The sequence below is a fragment of the Abramis brama genome (genome assembly GCF_963993115.1).
Source record: "Abramis brama genome assembly, chromosome: 17".
Lineage (NCBI taxonomy): Eukaryota > Metazoa > Chordata > Actinopteri > Cypriniformes > Leuciscidae > Abramis > Abramis brama.
Genome location: NC_139979.1, coordinates 9,270,626 through 9,286,948, shown reverse-complemented (window position 1 = coordinate 9,286,948; position 16,323 = coordinate 9,270,626). Strand labels below are relative to the sequence as shown.

At 36.4% G+C, this 16,323-nt stretch overlaps 1 protein-coding gene across 2 annotated transcripts in view; it reads left to right on the top strand.

The window, feature by feature from the left end:
* The window catches only part of osbpl10b (oxysterol binding protein-like 10b), a 49,594-nt gene extending 35,065 nt beyond the window's left edge, over window positions 1–14,529 (top strand). For both annotated transcript variants that reach the window (XM_084089899.1, XM_084089898.1), the window contains 5 exons: window positions 2,927–3,416; window positions 8,531–8,717; window positions 9,374–9,556; window positions 11,389–11,542; window positions 13,296–14,529. In XM_084089899.1, the coding sequence (XP_083946025.1) occupies window positions 2,927–3,416; window positions 8,531–8,717; window positions 9,374–9,556; window positions 11,389–11,542; window positions 13,296–13,340 (1,059 nt within the window). In that variant the 3' untranslated portion in view covers window positions 13,341–14,529. The remainder of the gene's footprint in view (window positions 1–2,926; window positions 3,417–8,530; window positions 8,718–9,373; window positions 9,557–11,388; window positions 11,543–13,295) is intronic.
* The last annotated feature ends 1,794 nt before the right edge of the window (window positions 14,530–16,323 follow it).

Below are 16,323 nucleotides of genomic sequence, written 5' to 3'. Positions count from 1 at the left end.
TTTTTACATTTTCAAAAAACATAATTTAGTATGATTTATAAGCTGTTTTTCTCATGGGGAAAAATGTCCACACAAGGACAAGGATTTCAGATATTATCTTCTTTGTGGGGACATTTTGTCTCCATAATGTAGGGTTTACCAGGCCACACACACACACACACACACACACACACACTTGCTGTCCCACCCAAACTAATCATCAAGTTAATGGTACTGAAAGAATTCGGGCATTCCGTACTTGTACGGTATACATCATTCTTCCTTTTCTCATACAAACAGGAACCACTCAAGACTATTTATCTGTTTTCAATCTCAGGGAACAAATTATGGGTTTTCCAGCTTTTTATGATTTGAAAATTTTGACAAAAACCCACACTTGTGTGCCATAAACACAGATATTTGGAATGTTTTGAAATACACAATGAATTTATTTACCAGTAAAATTTATACCAATATAATTTGATTACATCAAAATATTTTATTATATATTATTTTTTTATTTCTGTACAGATGAAAACATGTGAACGGGAATCAAAAACAAACGACTAAAAATGCTGTATTATGCGTGCCAGACAAGTAATTGGCGATATCACTTTGTAAAGAAAGAATACGCGCCTGCGCACATACTCATTAAAACATGCATGCCTATAGACTAAATGTGTAATACGCATGTGCCATAGTATGCATGGCATCACCGTTTTCACAGATTCACATTTTTGTGAAGTTTACATGGGGATGATAACGGTATCGCTTTCAAAACCCATTTTCAAAAACTTGCACTTTGAAACCCCATTGTCGTTTTAATGAACGGCCAGAATGCATTAAAAGTTTTCTGTTTTCAGTTGAAAACGTTGTGTAAGCGGCCCCTAAGTTAATAACTAATGATTTTTACAACGGAAATTAATCAATTAAAAACTTACTTGAGCTAAACAATGACTTTCACCTAGAGCTGCTGTACAGCCAAAATAATCTTTGCTGCATTCATTTCCTATTATGAATCTAAAGCTGCTTTGAAACAATCTGTATTATAAAAAGTGCTATATAAATGAAGGTGACTTGACGACTTTTATTTATTAATATATTTTTTATGTTTGTATTATATAGTGTTTGCATTTTTAGTTCTTCCGATGCAGTTTTAAGAAATAATAAACGAAAAAGTATGCAGCTAATCACAACTTAACATTTTAATTAATTGACAGATCTAAAATAGAGTTTTTTTTATTTTAAAAATATTAAATGTTCAGTATAAGGTGTACAGTATGTCTTAATTTAGAAACAAATGTTTGTTACTATTAGACAGTGCTCAGGTGATGTAGTTGTGGATAACTGGAATGAAGACTTTGTGCTTAATTTCCACGATATCATACTTCTTTCTATGTATTGTAGTCTTGCGTGGACATTGTCCAGTCTCGGACACAGATTGAGAATGTCACGATTATGTTCTGTTTTGTGCTCCCAGTTCCTGTGGTCATTTCATGTCTTCCTTAGTTGACCTAGTTTCCTAGTGTGGGTCTTATCTTTTACCTTAGTAAATTATTGTGTCCACCTGCCCATTGTTCACTTAGTCGTTTAGTCCTGTGTATATATATATATATATATATATATATATATACACACCCCTGTTTAGCTCAGTCTCTTGTTGGTTCTTGTTGACACTATGTGTAGTTTTCTCTTTTGTATATTTCTATGATCCCCTGAGTATTTTGGTTTATTATTAAAAGACTAATTCTTGGAATTTGAATTTGTCCTACGTTGGATTGAACCACGCTGTTACAGTGCCATGCTACGTACAAGGAATATTAACATAATCGTAGCTCAGGGGAAATTCAGTTTCATAATTATACTTTATGTAATCAGTTAACAGGATACTTTATCTGATTTGATGATCCTATTCGTCCTCGTGATTAGGAATCAAATGGACCGATTCAAGCGTGTCGAGAGGTGTCATGATATTATTATTCTAATTACTGTTCATCAGCCTCAGGAATGTCTCAGTTTTGGTTTTGATATATGTTTCTCTCTCCACTACCTAGTACCTACAGAGGCGTCTTTGTTTAGTCTCTCTGATATAAACATTTCCTTCCGGGCTTGTGTTTATAGTTCAGCAGGATTTGAGCAGTCATTTGGATAGCTCAGATGATGAAGTTCAGTGATGTGTGTATGTGTATTGTAGGCCTCAGGGGAAAGGGACAGAGCATTAATCCATGGAGTCAAAATCTGTATTACAAAGACAAGCATACAGTTATTATATTATCTTTGAGCGCCAGTAATAGGTACACGCATACTAAAAAAGTATGTTCTATACAGTATGAGTGTGTGTAGTATGAATGTAGTCTGGACGTACTACATTCGCCTTTTCATTATCATGTGACCTACCACCGTCATTTACATCGCTTCACTGCCATTTATAAATCCTCTCCCGTGGCCTCATGAATATTAAAGTGCCCATAGTATGCAGTAGGTCATCCAGGTACTTTTTGCCTACTCTTTTATGAGTAATGTGAATTCAGACTTCTTTTGTTACATACTGTGTTTCACCTACTATATAGTAGGGGAGTATGCGATTTCGGATGCAGCCAGACACTTGTTTCATTCCTGAAAGAATCCATGTTTTTGAGCAAATCGGTTGAATGAGGGATCATTAAAAAAACCATTCACTCATAAAAACAGTCACTTATCACCACCTACTCATGAAATTATGTAAACTACAGAAAGAGTTGCAAAAAATCCCCACCAGTGCACAGTGGAACGTACAGAGTGATACAAATAATATAAACGTATTCATTTTGTGATTCATTTGATACAAAATGCATTCATGGGTTGCATTCAGCAAAATCCGTGAAATCTTTTTTCACTCACATTCAAATACCATCAAAACTGTCTACAGATTGGTCAGATAATGTAGGCCTGTATCTTTTGTTCTTAGGTGGTGCTGCCCACGTTTATCCTAGAGAAGCGCTCCCTTTTGGAGATGTATGCCAACTTCATGGCCCACCCGGATGTGTTTTTGGCCATCACGTCTGGAGCGACGCCAGAGGAACGCATGATCCGGTTTGTGGAATACTACCTGACCGCTTTCCACGAGGGTCGTAAAGGTGCTGTGGCCAAGAAGCCTTACAACCCCATTCTGGGGGAGAGCTTCCACTGCACATGGGACGTACCGCGAGATAAGGTTCGGCCCCTCAGGACTACCAGCTCAAGCCCAGCACCTGCGGCTGCTCATTCCGCCCAGACCACCTCCAATGATGGGTTAGGATCTTACCGGCTACGCTTTGTGGCTGAACAGGTGTCCCACCACCCCCCGGTCTCTGGATTTTACTGCGAGTGCAAAGAGCGCCGGACATGCGTCAACACCCATGTTTGGACAAAAAGCAAGTTCATGGGCATGTCCATAGGAGTGTCAATGTTAGGAGAAGGTGAGTTTGAGTCTCTTTTAACTCTTTCCCCGCTATGAACTACTTCCGCGTTCTACTTGGTACATATTGGGAGTTTCCGGTTAGAGCGTTCAGAGCACCTACATGCATGAGAATGCAGATTATCACTACGTTTTATGGCTGCCAACTGACATAAATTTCCGGCTTTCCTTGTTTTCACTGTTATACGGTGGGGGGCGCTATTACACATCTGAGAGTACTGAATCTCCTGATCAAAACACATGCGAAGAAGATACAGAATGAAGCGATATCATATGTAATCATATGCATATGTAAAATAACGCGATCATCCACACTAAACAGCATAACGGCCTAATGTTAATGAATGAAATGTCGACCCAGCACGAGGTATAGGACTGTGAAGCTTTGCGGGTGTTGATGGACTCAATCTACTCCATCTATGTTTTGATCATCGTTCTGAATCCTATCCAGACGTAGCCTTTGACAAATATATGATTTTTTTTTCCAGCTTTTTGCTCAAAATGTTGCTTGTGTAACACCCTTTTAAATTTGAATGTGCTTTTTTGGTATGATAAATATTTCACATAAGTATGCACAATATTTTAGTACCATATTGACAGATACCAATACATTTTTTAATTTATTGGTGTCAGTAGATATTTAATTGTTTGTAGTCATTTCCCCTAATATTACATTTAGTTAGGGTTAGAATTTTTGTTGTCATCTAATGCTGACTAAAAACAACAATAATCTAGTTATCTTTATAGCAAATCTCAGAATTAATATAATTTTTTCATGCTTCACATTATGTTGCGATCAGTGTTAATTTATCATTTATATAATATTATTGTTTTTGTTAATATTTTGAATCAGATTTTATTTTTATATTTTCTGTTTTCATTTATTTATTTATTTATATAATATGTCTTGTTTTTATTAAGTTTCATTATAGTACTTCAACTTAAACTAAACTTTAAAATGAGAAATGTTGTTGCATTTTTCTTTTGTTTGTAGTTTAAAAAAAAAAAACAATTTAGACAAAATTGGATATTTTTAGTATTGGTAATTTACTGTTGATCAACCATAACATGAAAATAATTATATAGTGTTATAGCTATCGACCAGTATTAACGTCTTAATAAATACGCATAAAATCAAAATTGTGCAAAACAAAATACATTAATTTATTAAAAAAATTATACAGTGTAATTCACAACAAAAGATAAAAGAGACAATGTACTGTGCAAAGTGACATATCACAGCCAATCAGAATGTGTTTGTTTAATATACAGCTAAGTAGAGCAGGATTTTGGACCAATGAGATTTTACAGTGGGCAGGGCTACATAATGCAATGAGAATTCAGTGAATTCAGTTCATCCAGTTCTCAAGATCCATCCACAAGATCTTACTACGAGTCTTTGTTTTCATACTTACCAAAACATTTCCAGAAAAAAAAAAGCTAAATAGTTTCTTAGAAGCATTTATTAATTCATAAAGTTGTGTTTTGTTTATGGCGATCATTTGTCTGCTGGGATCATTGAGTTTTGTTCATCACTGTTTGATTAAAGCCTGAGGGTTTGCTCATTCAGGCAGAACTGTTTTTCCTCCGTCGCCTCAGATGTGTGTCTAAAGAGCATACTGTTTCCAGATCAGCTGATCTGCCTCAGGGCCTGTGATATTTACTGGTGCTTATATCACAACTCCATCTGTCTGCAGGAACAACAACAGAAATGCACTGCTGTTTGAAAAACTCTCCCCTTGATGTGTCACTTCACTCACTCACTTGATGCTTCGTTCAAGTCCCAAAACTGTAGAGCTGCCAGCAAAGGGAACATTTTCAGGCATTTTCCTAAAGATTCTGCCTTCATTTAGTTAGTATATACCTTGTTTTGGCCAGGTTCTTCATTGAGAATGAAATCCCATTCATGTTGTGACAAAATGGTAGAACAGCATTTATTTGAACCTAAGCATGTTCTCAATACTCTCGAACTGAGAGTTCAATGAAGTGGAGGATCATGCAGGATGAAGGTAGCATTTGGTGAGCTCAACCAGTTAGGACTCTTCTGTAATCAGGACAACGTTAATTACTTATAAGACGGCTTGCACTAATCCCCTAGAGTAATGTACACAGTGTTAATTGGAGCAGCAGGAATTTTAGAGGAATTAAAAAATTCAAATTATTTCATTTACTCACCTTTTTATTGTTCATCATCTATCGAACACAAAAACAGATGTTTTTAAGAATCTTCACGCTCCTTTCCATTTAACGACATTTCGTATTTGTATTTATATACGTTTTCTGAAGTCATGTGATGAAGAACAGATCAAGCTGTTATTCACTGATAATCTGTTCCTCTGTTAACCCTAAAACTGACATTAGATTAGATCATTAAGTCACAGAGCTGTTTGTAAGTGATTCAGTCTGATTCCTCAGTGAATCATTGTCTATTTAGAAATTTTCATTGAAAAGAACTGGCTCAAAAACAATAATTAACTGATCACTGAGATAGTGTTATAGTTTTTATTCATATTTTCCATTTTCATTTTTATTATTATTATTTACAGTACAATCTGTACAGTTTTTATGCATTTTTATTTCAATTTTAATTTTAATTATTTTAGTACATCAAGTTAAACTAATTGAAAATGAGAAATGTTTCCTTGGCAACAAGCTAAATGAAATAAGTTTAATTGTTTTATTTTATTTCCGTTAACTTTTAAATAGTTTTTAGGGTTTTAGTTTTAGTTAACTACAATAACGCTGGCATGAAGATTTTCTGATAACACTTTACTTTAAAGTCTCATTTGTACACATTACTTAATGCTTAGCTAACATAAACTAACAATGAACAATATATTTCTTTAAATCATTTATTATCTTTGTTAATGTTAATTAGTTAGTTAGTAAAAATGTAATTGTTTATTTTTTCATACTAGTTCACAGTGCATTAACGAATGTTAACAAAATAATACAACTTTTGATTTAAACCCTCTGGTGCTCTTCATCTGGCAATCAAAAATGAATTGAATTTAAAAAAAAAAAAATGTTTCAATTAAATGAATGTACTCTTAGTTTGATAATGTTTTTTTGTTTAATATTTTGTATTTTTAGGAGATTTTATGGTACTGAATTATATTTATGCTGTAATGCATTTATCCACTTTTTGAGCATAGACCTAAAAATGTAATTTCCAACTTAAACTGTCATAAATCTTGAATGTTTTGGTGCACATACTTGTTTTGGTCTCTTTTTAAGGATGACAGATTATTGCTGAAGTGAAAAAAGTTTTATAAAAGTGAAATTAAAAAAGTTATAGAATTTCTGTTATTATTATGAAAAATGCCTTTTGACCTTGATTAATCAGGACCTTTTCGAATCATATCCATGTTTTTTGTTTTTTTTGTGAGTTCACATAGCAGGTGCCAAAACCTTTACCAAGTTTCGTATCATTCCTATGAAGCAAAAAATTTGAACAAAAAAACAAAACATAATTTTTTTCATTCAAATATGACCGAAGAGCACCAGAGAGTTCAAATGTATTAGTACACGTTGAAATTAACTTTGTCTTAGATCAGGGGTTTCCAAAGTCAAAGACACTGGGCTTCCCTTCTAACATATACATGATACAATTAAATCCCCCCCCCACCCCAATTAAACTGCATAGTATGAACTGCATATACACAGATTCTTAATAAAGCTATGAAAGATATTCACTTTCCTTATGCATGGATCCAATATAATTATAATTTCCCCAACTGTTTACTTTCACTTTAGACATAACTGACTGTGTTTACATGAATACTCATCAAAACGGGCATTTTGAAACAAGTGGAACCCATTGTCAAATAGCCTTCCAGGTTCGCCTACAAATTGACGTCATGACTGAATTAAGGATGCTTGAACACCCTTAACACGGTGAATGTCCCTTCTGCAAATCAGCCATGTCGGCTCAATCAAATGTAGTTTCCTCATGCGTCAGCACAGATGAATTCATCTGTCCTCTACTGGGATCATCAGAGAAGCTCTGGTCTCAGCATTATCACAAGGAACTGGGCCGAAACACGCTTGACCCTTCTGGAGCAGGGAGCCGAACTGCACCCGCGACCCTCCCTTCAGCTCTCTTGTCTCTGGGAAACAGATGTGCTGTTGTCAGACCTGGCTGAAAGCCCACAGAGATTTTGCCACTAGACAGCTGTCCATTATGTAACCAGAATAAAAAAATAGGCCAGGCCCGCTGAGAGAGCTGCTGCGAACATGCTCGCACTGTTCAGATTTTACCTGAGTTATACAGATAGACACAAGTCATCATTTTAATGAATAACTTCCAACTGTAGTTCGAGGTTTGCATTATAATATAGTGTATTTAAATCTAAGTACACTATAAAAAAAAGTAATATAGAAAAAACCTGTCATCCTGATGACTGGTAAATCAGAACAGGTCAAAACACATGACACTGGACTATACAGAAGGATTATAGTGGATATGAATTCCAGAAGGAATGCTAATACTTTGCTAATATAATTTGTAACAACTTCTAATACGCTCAGTGGTTTCAACTAGTTTTGCTTCAGGACTTGCTATAAACACCTGTGGAGCACTGGGATCAACGTTAAAGGAACCGTATGTAAGATTACTGGTACCAAAACTGGTACTGCAATCACTTTCAAATTACTGTAGAGCGGTGTATCCCCTCCCCCTCCCCCCTGACTCGAGGTTGCCAGATAGGCTGCAGGATCCAGCACGAAGGTTTGTAGCTGCAGCTGTGGTAACTAGAGCAGAGCTGGCAACCCGGATGCTGAAACACAACTGACTTAGTGATTGGTAGATAGGTGGAGGGTGGAGCATCAGGCCAAAACACAAGATGACAACATCAACATCAGTTGAGGGCTGCAATTTCACTTTTTAAATGACAATATCCTGGCCGTACTACTGTTGTCAGTGATATAAGTATTTGAAATGAACATGATTTCTTAATGTCTAGTGACGTATCAGGGCCATTTTATGATTAATTGAAATACATTTCTTACATACAGCTCCTTTAATCAGAATTCTGTTCGCTTTGTATGGAGTTGAGCTGGAACCATATGAGTCTGTGAACCGAGTGTGACCTGTCTCTTGTGTTTTTACGTTAGGAGTCCTACATCTCTTGGAGCATGACGAGGAGTACGTGTTCACGCTGCCCTCTGCTTACGCTCGCTCCATCCTCACAGTGCCCTGGGTGGAGCTGGGTGGGAAAGTTTCCATCGGCTGCGCCAAAAGCGGATACTCTGCCACCGTCACATTCCACACCAAACCCTTCTATGGAGGGAAAGTTCACAGGTGAGAGTGAAGAAGCTCATTTTATTTGAGATCAGGTAAAACATGCATCATATTTTAATATGTATGTTGCTGATGGTAAGATTTGGATTATTTATAAAAAATAATAAGTTATTCTTTGTCATCTTTAAAGTGACTATATGAATTTTCCTGTATTAATCACTTTTTTATTCCTAGTGTGTGAACAGCTTGTTGCGAAACTTAAAAAAACGAGACCTTCCCCAACTTCCTGGGTTGTCTACAAAAGCCTGAAGGCTGATTTTTATGTGAAGGACTCAGGACGTTTTTGTCGTGATAATAAAAAGGATGACATTTACACGCTACAATCCCCTCTTCCTTCAGTGGCTCATGAAATGAATGCATGTACAATGTTCAGGACACTTAAAGAGCTATTCTGTAATGTCAGTGTGTCATACAAAGAAAAGGGATTCATTCAAACTATAGTCTCAAATAGCCAGATCTATAGTCTCAAATATACTTTATAATCAAACTATCATTTTATCATCCTCATCTGTCGACATGATATGTTGTGCAAACATATCCACCGGCAAGAAGTTGCTGGCTGCAGTTCACTTATTGGCCACTGGTGTCGCTAAAAACAATGGTTTCTGAATTCTACATATAGCCCCTTTAACTTATTTTCTCTTTTTCTTCAACAGAGTCACAGGTGAGGTAAAACACAATCCCACCGGTACCATCGTATGCAAGGCTCAGGGGGAGTGGAACGGGACCCTGGAGTTCACTTACAGCAGTGGAGAGACCAAAGTGATTGACACATCCAAACTGCCAGTCATTAAGAAAAAGATCCGCCCACTGGAGAAACAGGCCCAGTATGAATCGAGGTGAGATTTTATCACGAACTTCGCTTCATTAGTGATAATGAGGGTATTTACGGGAGAATTCATGTTTTTCCAGAATTGTATTTTATTTAAATAATTCTTATTTTTTATTTTTTTTGCAATTACATTTTGAGCAACTAATAATGCAGAAATCACAAACAACAATTTTAAAAGTGGTCTTTTTCTTTCTTTGTTGCAGCCGTAGTCTAGCTGATTTCACACATGCACTGAGTCATGGAGCTCATGTATACAACACATGTTTGAGTCTGGGTCGTCCCCCTACTAACCCTACAAATAGATTTTTTCTTCAAAATGGACAAAATGATCTGATTATCACACTTGCCAGAGTACAAAATGGACTAAATATATTTATATAAAGTTGTGTGTTTTTATTTAGAGTTGGCTTGTTCTATTAATTTTGTCTATTAACTTCAAATGGAAGCATAGTGAAACCTTTCTTCTAGGGAAGAGAGTTATTCAGGCAGTGCAAATAAATAGCGAGTGTGAAAGATCAGAACTCGGTGATCCAGATAATGCCACAATGGATGAGCATCTCTCGTTTTAGGGCATTTTAGCTAAATCCTGCCCCCTCTAGAGCTCTTATACGATACTCGTGACCCTCATGCACTGCTCTGGCCCTGAGGGAGCTGGAGGATTCACTTAATAAACTCTAATGCTGCTTATTGGCTTATTGTAGAGGAGAGATCCAGCCGGACAGGACAGAGCCCCATCAGAGTAGTCTAATGCTCTCAGCCTGGCGGTACCACAGCTGCGTAATGCAATCAAAAGAAGATATAGTGGCAGAGAGGTTCTTCTGAATTAGCGCTACGCTTTCAAAAAGTGTGGATCCATTGATCCTTGAAAGGTTTGGTGATCAAATTTAATAAAAGAGTTTCGGCTGATTCATCATCTGAGGTTGATTTTCTTATCCTGATCAATATGGCTAGGCACATCACCCTTGACTAAACAGCAAAGTTTTGCAGCTTATTATATATATATATATATATATATATATATATATGCTCATATTTTTGTTCATATTTCAAAATGAACAAAAATGGCCGAGTTGCTAATATAGATTTTAAAATATATGTAAAAAATTTGGCTTTTTTTTTTTTTATAATTTAAATCTAAATATATTTACAATATATTGTCCAAAATATATTTTAGACAATAAATTGCTTTGAATTTTGGCAAAATTTATTTTTGTTCAAGATTGAAAACTGTATTTATTTTTTCTTTTAAACTCTTTCCCCGCCATTGACAATTTTCCGTAGTTTATGACGCAACTCTTCCCCGCCATTGACCAAAATTCGGTAGGGGGCGCTATTATGCATCTTCTGAAAGAGGACAGAATCTCCGCATTAAAACACAGGCATGATAAAAGCATTCCTTATGTTAAATAGCGTGATCATCAAATTAAACTGCATATAAATCAAAACTTTGATGGACTCGATCTACTCCATCTATGTTGAGCATCATTTTGAATCTGATCTGGACGTAGTCTTTGACATTTTTGTTCAAAATGTTCCTTTTTTATTTATTTATTTTTACTTAACCCACATTCAAGTGTTGATTAAAAAAAGAATGCATGAAGCTTGAATAAAATGTTTCAATTAGATTTTTTTTCCTTAAGCCATGCTGTTAACAACATTTAGCATATAATTGAAATACATATTGACCAGAAAAAATGTCATATGGGGCAACCGCAAAAAAAGTTTGCAGGTGTAATTTAGGAGCAAATTTAACTGAAGTATATTATTCCACAACAATATACAAGCATGAAAAAAGTATCAGCCTGTGGTATTATCCTGACTTGTGGCAATTATTGACAGACGGCTGTGGCAGCATGTGACCGCGGCGCTGAAGGCCGGGGACATCGACGCGGCCACTGAACGCAAACACCAGCTGGAGGAGAAACAGAGAAGAGAAGGGAAGCAGAGAACAGCCAGCAGCACCACCTGGAAACCCAAGTACTTTATCAAAGAGGTGAGGCTTCCTAATTCTGCATCAGGACTTGCAGCCTCAAAGCCTTCATTTGTGCATACAAGTCCCATTTGTCATTTTTAATTGACTAGTCAGTACTTTTACTAGTCAGCTAATTGGTCTTAAAGGGTTAGTTCACCCAAAAATGAAAATTATCATTCACCCTCAAGCCATCCTAGGTGTATATAACACAATCAGAGTTATATTACAAAATATCCTGGCTCTTCCAAGCTTTATAATGGCAGTGAATAGAGTTTTTGAAGCTCCAAAAAGCACATCCATCCATCATAAAAGTAATCCATACGGGTCCAGTGGGTTAATAAAGGCCTTCTAAAACGAAGTCACGAAGGCCATACTCGCGCGAGTCTAGTTCCGGCGGAAGAGTGACCTCTGACCTGACACATGACATATTGACGAACGCAGAAGCGCAGAGGATAGAGCAAAACAAAACACCGGTCACGAATTAGAAGTCTAAAATGGGAATTTTTAAAGAGAATTGTGGGAGGAGCTTGCGTTTGTTGCCCAGCCCAATTTGTTTGAACTGTGAGAGGCGTCTACTCTCACATAAACTTACGCTACTCCTACATCCTACGTCATGCATCGGGTCAGAGGTCACTCTTCCACCGGCACTAGGCCGTTACCACAACCCAGTGATAATATTTAAGTTATAAATATGGATACATTTCTAACAAAAACGTATCGCTTCGCTTCAGAAGGCCTTTATTAACCCCCTGGAGCCACATTGATTACTTTTATGATGGATGGATGCATTTTTTGGGGCTTCAAAATCCTAGTTACCATTCACTCCCATTATAAAGCTTGGAAGAGCCAGGTTATTTTTTAATATAACTCTGATTGTGTTTGGCTGAAAGAAGAAAGTCATACACACCTAGGATGGCTTAAGGGGGGGTTAATTATAGGATAATTTTTCATTTTTGGGTGAACTAATCCTTTAAGGAAACCCTTTATAATTAGGCTGGTTTCAGTTCACCAGACCCTGAACGGATTAGTTTCTTAGGAGGTGGTTACATAAGACATGTTCATATGTTCAAAAACAGCAGAATGCAAGATCTCCTCAGGTTTTTTAAAATTGAAGGAAACTCTATAAAACTACAGTACTGTTCATAAGTTTGGGGTTGGTAAGATTCTTTTCACTTCATACTTGATGATGATAATTAAATTCAGTGAACCAACTGATTTTTCTTTTTTATTCTTATTAAAAATGATTCATTATACACTTTTTTTTAAAGTTTTGAAAAAATTTTCAAAGATGTCTTTTATGCTCACCAAGGCTGCATTTATTTACTCCAGTCTTCAGTGTCACATGATTCTTCAGAAATCATTCTCATATGCTGATTTGGTGCTCAAGAAACAGTTGCGCCTTTTTAAAAGTACAGGATTTATTTGAAATATGTAAAAGTCTTTGTCCCTTTTGATCAATTCAATGTATCCTTGCTGAATAAAGAGTGTTTAAAAAACTCTTACTGAAGCCACATTTTACATGGTAGTGTGTAATTGTGAGCCATACTTAAATGTCATGGTTTAAAAGGGGGCTCAGAAGCACCCATCTGTGTGGTCACAATTCACCCTCAATACAGCATTTTACATTGTCACCATGTTTGGGACGGGGCCGAATATTATTAATTTCCCTTCACGTCCCGCCTCTTTTGATTAGCTCCAGAGTCATGCAGGATATTGGTTCTCATATCAGATCTAGCATGTCTAACATTTGATTCTGTCCTTGAATTGCCCGCAGGGGGAAGGATGGGTGTACCACAATCCTCTATGGAAGACGAAGTGATGAAGAAAAGCTGGAGCCACATGATTCCGGTCCGTCACAGCCCCCCCCCCCCCACCCCGCCCCACAGATGGGAGTGGCCATGTAAACGAGGGGCTGGTCAACCAATGGGACTCAAGCCACAGGGAAAGACATTGATCCTTTTCTCCAACTTGTCATACGGAGAATGAGGTGCCAAAAACAAAAAGACTCAAGGGTGGTTAAAATACCTCAAAAGCCCCTCCGGACGATGAAGATTTGGATGCGGAGGCCTGAACTGTGTGACCTTGTGCAATATCTTTATATTTGAATATTACTTCTGGTAATCAATACTACAGTAAAGTGAATTTTCACACAGAAGAGATGTAGCATCTGTATCAGAGAGTATAACACAAATAACCGATAGCTATTATTTTAGAACAACCATATATAGAGTATTCTGGTTATTTGAGACCAGTGAGCACAGAGCGGCTATAGTACGTGAGGAGTATGTATTCATGTTCAAGAGACCTCACCCCTCATGTTCTTATGTATTATTTGAATGACTGAATCAATCTTACCATTCGATGACAGTATTGTGCTTCAGTCGAGTCTCTCACACCTGAAGAAAGAATAAAATGGATATTTGAAGGAATGGATTTTAAAATCACGTGCAAATGTATTTTTTCCTTCATGATTTAGCAAGGTCAGTGATATGCATGCGTTTCAGTCACTTATCTGAACTATTCATTAAATGCTGATTAAAAGTTAAAAGTTGATTTCTAAAAAGCTGCTCTTCAGAAATTTGACTTTTTGACATAATTTAATTTCCTTCTCAAAATACATTATTTTGTGAACATACAAGTGTTTATTAACTTAAATGTGCAAATTAACTAATATCAGGAGTTTCCAAGTAAAGGTAATTGGATATGGTGAAGACGTAGTGTTTCACAGCTATATATCAGCAGTGTTTAGTAACTTGCATAATTATTCGTCTCATACATGCTTTTCTCCACAAATTTAGAAGCATCACAAATTTATTTACATGGCCATTCTATATTGTGAATAAAGCTATACGGTATGACACACAGTTGGATTTTTTTTTAGAAAAGAACATTTAAAAGAATCAATTAATAATGAATACTGCTATTGTGTGAATAAAATGTAATTCATAATAAAGTAGCCTAACTGTAATCTGATTGAGCATTTTAGAAAGTAATATGATGTAATATTACAAGTACTAATTTTTTGGAATCTGATTACGTAATCCAGATTACATGTATTCAGTTTCTACCCAGCACCGATTCTGTGACAGAAAAGAGGAAACTATTTTACACTAGTTGTTTTAATAGGGTGCGAAATAAGACCTATTTTTCTCAACAAATGGTCATTGAAAGGAGGTGCTTAACCTTTAAAAAATGATCAACCTCAGATTATTAAAACCTTTTCTATTTTCTATGAGGTTTGTCATTTTTGGGGGGTGTCAAATCAAATTGTTCAAATAAAAGGTACATGAAGCATTTTGAATAGGTACAAGCTATTTTGGGACCAAATGTCGGTTATTGAAGCTTACTTTTCCCATAATGACAAATATTTGCTTGATGCTCGAGCAATGGTTGTGGGGTTGATCATTCAAAATCATGGCAAGGTGGGATACAGACATTTGTTGTTTAAAATTAACTACTGTTCATGCTCTGTTACATAATATATTATTATTCATAAAATGAACCAAGTTCTTAGATGCCTCGAATGCTTAAAAAAAGTAATTGGACCCCAACGTTTACAGTTTTCATGGAAAGTAGGCTACAATTTGCAATGTAATGTAATAAACGGCAGTTCAACTGATTTGATTTTGCACATCTTAATCATGCACATCATCTAAATAAGGTAAAGTCAACCTCATCCAGTTATGTAACTTGCTTCTTTTTGTGACTTCTATAATAGGCCTATAGTGCCTTAACTGAATGAAGATGCGTGTCTTTGAGGGTCTGACTGAGACAGGCATGCAGAGCTTATCTCTGTCTGTGCAAGTGAACATAAGAGGGCATTGAGTTTTGATTAAAACACTCCATTAGCACAGGTTCAATACAGCACAGTGATTCTACTGTAAACCTCAGAGATGAGATGACATTCCCCAAACACTGTTTAAAATAAAGAAACTTCGACAAAGTTAAGTGTACACACTTCAGATGTGTAAATAGTAAGCAAAGGTCAATAGCCAGCTAGAAATTTAAAAAGCTATGTAACCGACATATTTCACACATCAGGAATATAAAAACTGGTAAAAATATTATTAAAGTAGAGTTCATATATTAAGATTTCATGCATATGAAAACCAATTCAACGTTATCTCAGCTACATCTGAATGAGAAATCAGCGGGGACGGGGTAAACAAAGACGATGCAAAGGTTTAGGGTTTGCCTAGATAGAGTGTCGTCATCTTAAAATCATGAAACAGACATTTTTTTCCCCTGCCTGGATGAACATATTCGCTTGAGACTGCTATAATGACGCAATTTTCCACAGCTCATCTGATTCGCATAAGTTGTTCTGAAGGCGGCGGATACTTGACCACCTCCTTGGTGTGATGTGCTAGAGCTGCCACCTAGTGGATATTTGTAGAGCAGCACCAATGCAGTATAGAAGGACTTGAGCAGATTTTTAGAGTGGTCCTATAATGCTTTTCGGATATTACCTTTCAAGTGGTGTGTGATCTAGTTGTTTGTAAATGTAACCGGTCTGCAAAGTTTCAAACATTAAAGTGCAAGACAAATGGAGTTATTGTCTCCCAAAAGAAAAAAATTAGTCGTCAGTAATTCAATTCCAGTCTTACTTCCTGCACAAACCCACTTTTGAACAAATTTGCATAATGGCAGCCTATATGGTCTTCATTTGACACTCAAACAAACACTGTAGTTGTAGCTGAGGCCTGAGAGTTTTGGTTCACATTGCCAACGTGTTGAGAAGACGCTCTTTTCTGAGCTGTGAAAGTAAATCTACTCTGCATGCACTTCAAAAGGATGAGGAG